Source organism: Magnolia sinica, chromosome 6 (genome assembly GCF_029962835.1).
Source record: "Magnolia sinica isolate HGM2019 chromosome 6, MsV1, whole genome shotgun sequence".
In the NCBI taxonomy this organism is placed as follows: domain Eukaryota; kingdom Viridiplantae; phylum Streptophyta; class Magnoliopsida; order Magnoliales; family Magnoliaceae; genus Magnolia; species Magnolia sinica.
Window position 1 is genome coordinate 36,385,794 of NC_080578.1, and position 12,021 is coordinate 36,397,814.

The following is a 12,021-nucleotide window of genomic DNA, read 5'->3' on the forward strand; positions in this document are numbered from 1 at the left end:
TGGGTTTAGGAACTCGTGTAAAGGAGCTTTATGTGAATAACAAAACCAGTTTTATCAATCCAATAAAACTTTAGAACATTAGCTTACATCATAAATGCAGTCATCCAGTGACAAACCTGATCAATTAATATCTGTACCTAGACATGGTGCGGAATTGTGATGACCATGCAAGAGGGGCTGTGAGGAAGCTCAAGTATTAGCAGGTTTTGGGTTTAGGAATTCATGAAAAGGAGCTTTATGTGGATAACGAAACCAATTTTGTTAATCCAATACATCTTTAGAACATTGGCTCACATCATAAATGCACTCATACATGAACAAACTTGATTAAAACATATCTATGCCTAGACATGGTGCGGAATTGCGGTGAGCTTCCAAGAGCTGAGGGAACAACAATAGGTCAAGTTTGTCCAAGGCAGATCGCATTACGAAGCCAATGTTCTAAAGTTGCATCAGAATGTAAAATTGTGAGGGGCTGAGATCATCATCATCAATGTTTTCCATATTATTATCACGGATGTATCGCACCCTTGGAATACGGAAATATATTGGTTATTACATGGGAAATATCAGATGTATCGCTGTTTTTGGGAAACATTGGGAAATTGGTTGAATTTTCAATGAAACTTCAGTGGATGATAAAAAGACATCAATACACCTTAGAAATCAAAAGATCAACAAAAAAAAAAAAAAGAAAAAAAGGTGCACATAACAGGTTTCCTTTGTATAGGGTCCTAATCTATGCGTTGTCTGACTAAAGTGATGCAATTATATTTAGAATCAATCCATATGATTTACAAATCATATAAGATGTATGAAAACACACCCACTAATTATTTTTAAAAATTGCACATGTGGGATAAAGTAATTGAAATTAAATTATCCAAATTATGTGATGTAGGATGATGGAAAATATCCTAGGATGTAAGATAAGAGATCAATTACACATTAATGTCAGCAATCAACAAGTAAAATCAAGCATATCCACATAATAGATTCGGAAATTTAGATTTATAATATGAATATCCTAGGTTATCACATACGCGATGCACAAAAATATAAAATAACTCAAGAGTGGCCCACTTGGAAGTAGGGACTTCCAATCTAGTGCGGATAGTGCAACAACCACATGGATAGACAAAGATGAAAGCAAAATTCTGGTTTGGGAAAAGTTTCACAAAAAAATCATATTTTCATTAGGGCTTTACATTCATGGATGGAGATATAGGAATGAGGTTTTTAGGGATTTAAACGATCTAAGAATTAGGGAGGTTTGGAGGAAAATCAAAGAGAGAAAACCCCAAACGAGAGCCCACACGTGGCTAGGTAAAGGAGAAGAAAGAGAGGGAGGATTGAGTGGGGTTTTGATGGGTTTAGAAGGTTGTAATGGAAGGGGAAAGAGGAAGACAAGAGAAGAAGAAAAGTACATTTTGAAGAAAAGAAATATAAATGATGTACCTTGGGGAATGCACCACCAAACAAGCTTCTACCCTTCCACAATTCAATTGGAAGGGAGGGTTTCTCACAATCCATAAAACACAAGGAGAAAAATTCCTTCACACGAAAGAGCTTTTCTCTTTTTATCTTTCTTCTCAATAACACCACTAGGGTTGGACCTCCACCCCCCATGTGCTTTTATAATTAAAATTCGGAATAATTACGACTATGCCACTCACTTAAGTGAAATGGCTCATCATCCAAAATAACAAAACTAAAACATTTATTATCAATCTCAACCATCAAATAAATCCTAAAAATAACAAAAATCATAATTTTTTTTAAGGAAAAAAAAAAAAAGCAAGATCAGAGTCCAAGGGCTCGGATCTGGAGGATCTGGTGGCCCGATGGCCCAATCGACAAGATCCAACGATCGGATCGACACGAAATGAAAATCTTACGACTAAAATGGTATCCTAAGTAGCCCACATGCATCATCCCAAGATGGGGTCTTCTTTATGCACGTTCAATGCATGTGGGGTCTTCAAAATGGCCCAGCGGGCCCCATCTGAAACTCGTCTCCCATCTATTAAGAAAGTTGCACTGATGTGGGTGGTCATCTCCGTCTCTAGTACACCTGAGTAGATCCTCTGATATCCCCATCATTATGTCTCATAACTAAGAAATTAGATTTATTTCCTCGTCTGAATGAGATTGGTGGACATTTATTGGGCAGCTAAGAATGAAAAACATCCAATGGTCTTGTTTCAACAAACAACTATCCATAAATCAATGGTTAGGAACGTTCAAACAATCTTTAAAAAAAAAAAACTCAAGGGACATCAATACAAGATGGGCCTACTTCAACAAATCCATTTTGCCAACACATTTAGGGCATGGGCCCAAAAACAAAGCAGATCCAAATCTCAGGTGGACCGTGCCACAGGAACAGTAGTGATTGATTAAAAAAATTATGAGACACCCTTATTTTTTTAGGCCCACATTGATGTGTATGTGAGATCCACTCCGACCATTGGATGTGTAACATCCAGTTAGGCCCAGTCCAAAAAATGAGGTTGACCTGTGATTCAAGTGGGCCAAACCAAAGAAAACAGTATGGAGAGAAATCCACCCTTGATTTTTACAGGGCTTACCATGATGATTATGTAAAACCCACTCCAACCATTAGATACTACAACATAATTTGGGCATGGGGCCCAAAAATCAGGCCCAAACATTATTCACGTGGGCCACACCAAGGGAAACAGTTTGGACTGGAGGAGCATTGCCCTGTACACTATTCCCAATCATGTGGTCCACTTGAATCATGGATGGGGCTGATTATTTGGCCCCCGGCCTAGCGTTGGGTGACCCACCTAGTGGTCAGGGTGGATTTCCAATAAGCATCATGGTGGGATCACCTTTTAAATAGATTGATGAATGACACTTCATTGGCAGCCTTTTAGGAGCGGATTCAGTCAAGTGATCAGGTCGTGATCATGGGGCCCACCTTGATGCAAGTGTTGTATATCCACATTGTCAATCTGTTTTACTTACTCATTTACGGGCATGGGCCCAAAAATGAAGCAAATCTAAATCTCAAGTGGACCACACCATAGGAAACAGCGGTTATTGACCATTAAAAAATTTGTGGGCCACAAGTTTTGGATCAAGCTAATACTTGTGTTTTCCCTTCATCCAGGTCCGTGTGAACTTATCAACAGGTTGGATGGCAAATAAATAGTACGGTGGACCCTAAGAAATTTTTAATGGTGGGCATTCAATTATCACAATTTCATGCGGTGTGGTCCACCCGAGATTTGGATCCGCTTCATTTTTTGGGTTCATGCCCTAAAATGAGCTAGCAACACAAATGGAAAACAAGGAAATACAACACATACATCAAGGTGGGCCCCATGGTCGCTGCACGTCCCTTCTTATTTCGAAAGATGCGTCCGTCAATTGCAGGCATTGGCAGACACAAGATGACAAGAAGAGAGAGAGAGAGAGAGAGAGAGAGAGAGAGAGAGAGAGAGAGAGAGAGAAGTGGAAGGAGGGGAGGAGAAGGAGAAGGCGAAGGAGACACAGAGAGGATGACCAAGGAATGTTTTTTTCATTCTCTTCTCTTTTTTCTTTTTTAAGAAAACAAAACCCTCTCTCATATCAATGATATCGCTGATACATCCCAATATATCGTCGATATATCATCAACACCAAGAAATCAGGATACTTCCCAGGGGTTTCGTATCGCCAAGGTGCAATACCGAAAGCCAATATTATCAATACCATAGTCATTGATCATCATCATCTAAGCTTTATCCCAACTAACTGGGGTCAGCTACATGAATTGTGTTCCTCCATTCCACTCTATCAAGGGTCATACCTTCAACTAGACAATAGTCTTTTCTTACTACCTTCACCCACGTCCTTTTGGGCCTTCTCCTTGCCTTTTTAGAACCTTCTCATACCAACTCACTCCTAACCGGCACAGTTCTAAATGACCAAACGATCTATGTTCCCTCATCTTATTACTTATTCATGCTACTCCTAAGTTCCCTCGAATACGTTCATTTGTAATTCTATCCTTCCTCCCGTTGCCACTCATCCATCTCAACATCTATGAACATGTTGTTCCTTAATTGCCCAACACTTTGCCCCATATAGCATGGCTGGTCTTATAGTTATCCTATAAAATCTCCCTTTTGGTTTGAGTGGTACACGACGATCACATAAAACTCTAGAGGCACATCTCCATTTCTTCCAACCCGCTTGAATTCTATGGGCAACATCTTGCCCAATCGCTCTTGTCATGAATTATCAACCAAAGATATCAAAATTGGTCATTTTGGGAAACTTCTTGGTCAGCAATCTTAACTAATTCCTCATCTCCACTCCTATTGTTGCTAAAATTGCAATCCAGATACTCTATTTTAGTCCGACTTATTTTAAAACCTTTAGATTCTAAAGCACCTCTCCATAAATCTAGCTCTGTATTTACACCCTGGTCTTGTCAATCAAAACTATGTTGTCTACAAACAACATACACAATGGGATCTCTTCCTGCAAATGCCTCGTTCTCATTGATTGCAATCAACCTATGTAATAGACTATTAGATAGCACTTGATTGCAATCAACCTATGTAATACATTGCACCTCTGGGAGTTTTGTGCTCCTATTGTCTGTCTGAAACCCGGATAAAGGAAGGTTACATCAAGTTGCCAACTGGTCTCGAACTGATGCAATAACCTCCATCATGAATCCAAACAATATCTAAGGGGATGAGAGCACAAGTCAAAAATCATAAATTGCAAGATGATTTTTTTTATTTTTATTTTAGTGGGGGAGGGGGGGAATACAACCCCAAAATTACAACCTAAGCAAAGACAAAATTTTAGAATCCTTCACATTCCTAGGCCCAGATGCCCCAAATGCCCATTCCAAAACATCCCGGGGATATCCATTCCCAAACAACCCACTTCCCTCTAAAAACACAATTAGAAAAATATCGAAAAGCAAGATATGATCAAATGTTCCATGTATTCTCTTTCTGATGAATAATGGAAGTGTTTTTTTTTTTTTTTTTGGGGGGTGTGGGGGTTGGTGGAAGATAATTGATTATATTAAAGAAAGAAATGGAACTACAACAAAGTTAAAATCTGCTGAGGGAGCAGAAATTAACTAGGCCCCAAAAAGTGTAAATCTACATCTTTAAGAACATCAGAATGGGAGGCCCATTCAGCAATAAGACATTTGACATTGGGACCCACTAAGTGAGACGGTTTTGATTCGTTTCGGAAGCATCGGTTATTTCTTTCTGTCCACACAGACCACCATGTGGCAAGAATGCCATCCGCCATAGCTGAGTTTTCGAGATGCCTAATCTGATACCATGCCAAGCTTTCAGGAAGAGATCCACGTCTTTGGGAAAACACCAACTAATTTTGAAGCAAGAAAAGATATCTGACCAAATGCTGGAGACAAACGTACAGTGAATAAGCAAATGCTCCACTGTTTCTTCCGCCTTTAAGCAGCACATGCAAACGTTGGTTAGGGTCATTCCTTTTCTTCTAAGGTTATCCACAATTAGGATTTTCCTGTTCCCTGCCAGCCATCCAAAGACCTGTAACTTCGGGGGAACCGGGTACTTCCATATCAAGTGAAGGCCATGAGATGAATAATGGAAGTTTATTAATAATCAAAAGAAGGGAACAAGAAGAGGCAACCTCAGTGAGACAGCACCAGCCAAACAATCCACAATTCACTCTAGAGGTGGCAAGCTCAATTGCAGTGGGGTTGACAAGTCTTGGAGATTACTTCGATCTTCTATCAAATCGAACATCAGCATAGTACCACAATAGATTCTCTATTTTTGTTTAGGAATTCCAACTCCCAAAGCTAAAAGCCATAAATAGAAGAAAAACACTCAAATCTCAATCTGCGTCAAATTGTCAATTGTGCCAAGTTTGGGTGTAATGGCAGCAGACTCTCCACAGAATCAAAACAAATCTGGCTAATTGAGAAATAAGGATATCCAACAGCTTTAAAATTTCAGCGCAAAACAGAAAAGAGAAACGTAACAGAAGATAACTGATGAACTCAACTCCTATATGTTTCCAAAAAAATAGCAACAAAATGAATCAAGCATCATTAAATCAAAGCATGTTCAGAAATGAGAATATTCTATGAGACCAACTTGAACTAATGCTTTTATGAACGCATATTCAGAGCAACAGATAAAAATTATCCATACTAAATTAACAAGCACTGCAATGAAGAACCAACAACTACGCACTTGAACAAGTATAATGTCGCTGAACAAAACAAGAAACTTAACCACACTATTTTATGGTAAGAATAAGAAATTCCATGAGTCAAGGCAACACGAGACAACTGCTACACAAATTTTACAAATGGATACATAAAACAACTGACAGAATCACGTCACAGGCACAATTTTGCCCAATAATTGTTGACAGTTGCAAGATGTCTGAAAAATGAGGTGAAACTTAGGTACAAACAAAAGGTAAACATAAACCAATAGAATTGGAATCCACATACCACCAAAGACACAGTTACATCAAATGGGGCCAGTATATAATCAGATCTATCAATGACAATATGTGGATCGCAGCATAACTGGGAGCCGTCAGCATTGCCAATGTCCAGCGAATTTGACGCTTCTTCAAATGTGTTACAATATATTCCCAAACTCAAAATCTCCACAATCTTGTTAACTTGACCACCTCTTAGTTTCCCACTACACGATCTGAGAATATTGAAAGATTTCAGAATTAAATTGGAATTGAACGCTACAAAAATAAGCCTGTCTGTAATGTGATTACGATAGAAGGGTATGTTCATGAAAACACTTCAAATGATCATAAAGTGCTGTCTAATAGCACAATTTGAGGACAAGGTTGCCCATGCAGATAAAACATCAAGAAGGCAATCATTGAATTCAACTCAAATTATGTCAATGAACAGGTTTGAAGAAGGGTAAAAGTCAATGTTAATCAAATATACTGGAAAAGAAGAAAGTACTTACCTATATCTGACCCGAACTTAGGTATTCGACAAAAGTGTCCTTAAGACTCAAAAGAATAAAATAAACAATAGAAAGAGTGCAAATGGAATTTAGCGATAGCTTTTTAACCTTTTGAATCTTTCCCTCGTGATATATTTATTATCTACTAATTAATAAGATTTTTTTCAATTTATATTCAAAAGTATATTTTTAATTAGTATGTTGTTAATGTACTAATTGTTTTTAATAAAAACATCCAGTTATTTAATAGAAATAATTCACTTATTTATTCAATGTCTATAACTAATCCAATAAATTTCTAAAATGTATTTTTAATTATTTTGAAATTAAAATTGATTTTTTTTTTCCTAAAAGGAATGTTGTGGCCAGTTTGCAGATCAGCATAAATTCATCAACATATTATTTTCCACACTAAATTGAAAATTTTAATGGGTAAAAAATGAAGAAATTCAGATTTTCCCAATTTCTTCTTTTTCCACTTCAAAATCAAAATTTTTTGCTTCAAATCCATGTCAATGCATGAAAATCATTCATAGATATGGTTTTGGACTAGTTTTCTTCCCAATCTATCAAAAAAGAATGAATGTAAACAGCTAAAGCTAACAATTTTCACCAAATAGGTTTCTGCCTGATTCTGCTCTCACATCATCATTTCTCCAGCAAAATTGTGTTTTAATGCAAAAGAACTCGAGCGGAGCTGTCAAAACATACCTATGAACAACTGCGCTAGGATTTTTCAACTTTCGGGAATTCTTTTCTAGTTTCCCTTGAATTTACACTTCTCATTCAATAAATGAAATATATCACATGTATTGATTGATAGTGTTTTTTTTTTTTTTTTAATGATGACAGGGTGTCCCCGCCCCCTTTTGAAGAGAGACTATTCCCTGCGGATGCATGCAATCACCCGCCAACCACATGCATCGGGTAATCCATGGGGAGGGGAATCGAACTCGTGTTTGTGGGGAGCAAACCATGGTTCTGAATATATGATGGGGAATTTGACAATATATCGTGATATTCATAATATCACGATATATCCATGGTTCTGAATATCAATACAAGGGCATATCAGCCTAGCTGAAAAATGATATGATATAGGTGTCGCATATCGGTGTTGGCCAATATCAGACAGTAAGAATTAAGGAAAAATACCAAAAAAAAAAAGGGGAAACAATGAGATATTCAAGAATCTATCCTATCTTTAGTCCATTCAGCTTCGATTAGTCAAATCTCACTCAAAATCTTTCGTTATGATCTCCAAAATATGCACTAGATCTAGTCTAAAATGATTTTATAAGCTTCCTCCATTGTCTAAATGGAAATTTTAAGAGAGAGAGAGACAAAGAGAGAGAGAGAGAATTTGGAAAAAAAAATTTCAAATTTGGGCCTTTATGGTCATGTCGGCCATATCGGTGCCAATACACCCGACACAGATTGATATCGCCCATTTTCTTAGCTAGGGCAGATACAGCCCCACATCGTGTATCATATCAAGCTGATACAGATACAATACACACGCATTGGCCAATACGGTACAGATATTTTTAATCCATTGATATATCGTGCAATACATTTGATATTTCCCTTGATGGAAAGATTTTTTGCCAATACTGGAAAGCTTGGCCATGGATACACTGAGAATTGATCCTATAAATACAATGATTAGGTTTCGGACAAGCCAAAAAATGAGGTTAAGACCCAATTTTGTTTGGATTTCCTAAAAGAAATTCGTCAAAAGAAAATAAATAAAGAATGTCAATATGGTAGAGAACAACCAAAATTTGTTCATGATTGATATATCAAGATGTTCCTTGCTGCAACTAAATGACCACACAAGCTTGTTAATCAAAGATCTAATAAATACTACCACTCATATTGTCTTAGTTAATGATTTGGACGGGATCAACGGTCTAATGATAAATATTATGAGATCAACAATCAGCTTGCAATGTGAGGCCCTATATGGCTCTTAAATTCATAGTATTTGGGTTAGATTTAGCCATGGAAATTTCCCTCTTACATGTTCATCACTCTTTTGGTGGGCCACTTTAGGGGCACCAAACGATACCAAAATGACATGAAATTGGTCCCATTTGATTGCCTATTGAGTTAACTTCAAACAAGCCCAACATCGTGCAATTTTGATGTCGTTTGAGTGAGTTATGGCCAATTTACATGAGGCCCTACGGTGGTTACGGAATTCAAAGCATTTGGTCGCTTTCTATTTTATTAGGGTTTATTTCTTTTGCTTTAAGCCAATATAAGGCTAGGCTTCATGTGTGAAGCATTATCATGATGATATTTGGAATTTGAAAAAAAAAAAAAACACTATTCTCTATTTGGTGCTTGAATTAATAGAAGATTTGAGAGGAGGTTTTGGTAATCAGCAGCACTTGCCTAGTGGATTGTAGGTGTTCTTCCCTGTGATCTTGCTTTTCTTTATTTGATCCATTTGCATCCCCTTTGGGATTGCATTGCTCAAAACTATTCTAAAAGGGTGTTTGAGCACTATAAGAGGAGGGACCATGCAATTCATAATTTTAATGCAAAAGTGAAAGCTCAGATAAGGCCTCAAAAGTTTTCAATTACTTGCACACTATAACCTCTGATGGATGTCCATTATTATGCTATGTAACCCCATTGTGTTCTTGAGTATATAAGATTGGAAAGAGGACCAAGAATCCTATTTTTGAAACCGCAAAAAAAAAAAAAAAAAAAAAAAGAGCCAAAGAAATTCACGGAGTTGTAGTGACCTCCATTTCAAAATTTTCCAAAATGATTTTCTTTTTCATCATAAAGAATCATGTCATTCAAGAAAAATGGTCTGTGAAAGGCTTAGAAAGTATTGTCCACTACTGTGAGAGACATTAAAGCCAAGCTCATACATCACAATTAAATAAGGAAGATTGTTCAAAATAGATTACTTAACAGCAATGTTCGAAATATCGGTATCACGTTACGTATCGCATCCTTGGGATACAGATACCAATCAGTTATCGCACAGGATATATCGTTTTTAACGGGTAATTTATCGCACTTTTTGGGATACATGGGGAAACATTGGGAAAATAGTTGAATTTTTCAATGAAACTTCGGGGATTGTTAAAAAAAGAACCTAACACACACTTTTAAATCATAACGTCTCAAAAAATAAGTGCACATAATAGGTTTCATTCGTATAGAGTCCTAAGCTATGTGTTGCCTGACTGAACTAATGCAACTGTATTCAAATTGAATGCATAACATTTAGAGTGTATGTGATGATCGTTTCATCAAACACTCCTAAATACTTTGAAATTAGTCTCAATTGACGGTTGGTTGAATGGACATTTCGAAAAATAAAATATTTTAATAATATTTTATTACTTTTTAATTAAAAATGATTTTTGTTTTTTGAAAATTGACGAGGAGTTAACAAATTAGTAGATCAACCCTCATACATGCTTGATTTCATGTTTGGAGTGCAAAATTGCAAGCAATTTGGGAAAAATTAGGGAAATTTTGAACTTTCCATTAGACCACCTGCACTAAAATTTCAAAATTAGAATGTATGTGATTATCACGTCATATACTCCTAAATACTATGAAATTAGTCTCAAATCAATTAACAGCTAGTTGAAGGAAATTTTCAAAAAAAAAAAATAAATGTGGAGAACATGAAGAACCAATGGACATCGAAATTAACCCCCCAACTCTATGATTTTTCATACAAAACATGAAGAGCCAATGGATTTGTAACCATTTGACACTAATTTAACATAATTTCAATTTAAAAAAAAAAAGGATCGAAAATTGGAAATGCTCATCGGATCAAACATGTAGGATATATCAGCACTAACTGTGCGTTTCGTATCGCACAGGTGGGATGCAAGATATATTGTGGGATATATCGGCCAATATCATCGATATTTAAAACATTGATTAACAGTAGTTGGCATTGTATGGTCAGATGACAAAAAACACAATATCAAACATTATTACAAGGATCTTTATACCAAGAATTGGACACTCCTCGAAACGACCCTCCAGAGTCCTTTTGGACCAGGCATCCTAGTGATCGCATCAAAAGTTCCACGTGTTTGAAACTTTCTTTCCAGAAATTCTATAGAGAATGTTAGTGCATTGTGTATGTGGTTAGTGGCCCCTTTTAGTGTAAGTGCATGTGTACACTTCCCTCTTCTCCTGCGGTGTACTATATGCTTTATTATAATAAAATATTATGTGTTAGGGCAAGTAAGCCTAACACTACATCTCTCCCAAGCTCTCCTTCTTCTTCTTCTCTCTCAATATTCTCCTCTATTATTATCACCAAACCATTCTCTACTTGGTATCAGAGCCTAGATCCAGGCATTCCGCATCCAACAGATTGAGAGGCGACACGTCACCTTGCTGACATCAATAGCCATACGTCTGACGTCAGCGTTGTACGGACACATGGACTCCGTTTGAGCTAAAAGTTTAGGGGTTTGATAGATCTTGATTTTAGAAGATTTGTCATGATTTTTTCAGAATTTATTGGACCTCCTTTCATGGTATTTTGGGCGAAATAGAGAAATTCGAAAATCAGGCCCATCTTTCGTTTTTCTTCGATCTACTTTTCTTTCGTTTCTTTGCTCAAGATGGACCAAAATCTTCCTCCCAAGCTACCCATGGAGGATTTTTTACTTAAGATCAATGTTTGAGAGGTTTTTAACCTCAAACGGACATGCAGCTGGGCCGTTTTTCACTCGGTTAGGCCTTTTTTTTTTACTGTGTTTCATAGTATTTTGAATGATTGATATTTGTTTAAGGTTTATCTCTTATTATTTTGAAGGATTGAGTGAGATAGAGTAGTTTGAATCAATCCTTCTTGGCGTAAGGCGTCTCTTGGCATAGGTTTATCTCTCTTGGACTCTCCTATGGCTGACAAAGGGCCCTCATCTCTTGGCATAGGGCCTCTTGAATGCAACCCCTTGCAGATAACCTCCACTAAGTTAAATGGTGACAACTATCTTCAATGGGCACAATCTATAAAAGTATTTTTAGGAGCCTGTAA

The 12,021-nt window shown here is 36.9% G+C and overlaps 1 protein-coding gene across 4 annotated transcripts in view; it reads right to left on the reverse strand.

Annotated features, from left to right (window-relative positions):
• LOC131248653 (intermembrane lipid transfer protein VPS13) overlaps window positions 1-12,021 on the reverse strand; it is a 199,594-nt gene that overhangs the window by 155,493 nt on the left and 32,080 nt on the right. For all 4 annotated transcript variants that reach the window (XM_058249032.1, XM_058249031.1, XM_058249036.1 and 1 more), the window contains exon 8: window positions 6,497-6,704. In XM_058249032.1, the coding sequence (XP_058105015.1) occupies window positions 6,497-6,704 (208 nt within the window). The remainder of the gene's footprint in view (window positions 1-6,496; window positions 6,705-12,021) is intronic.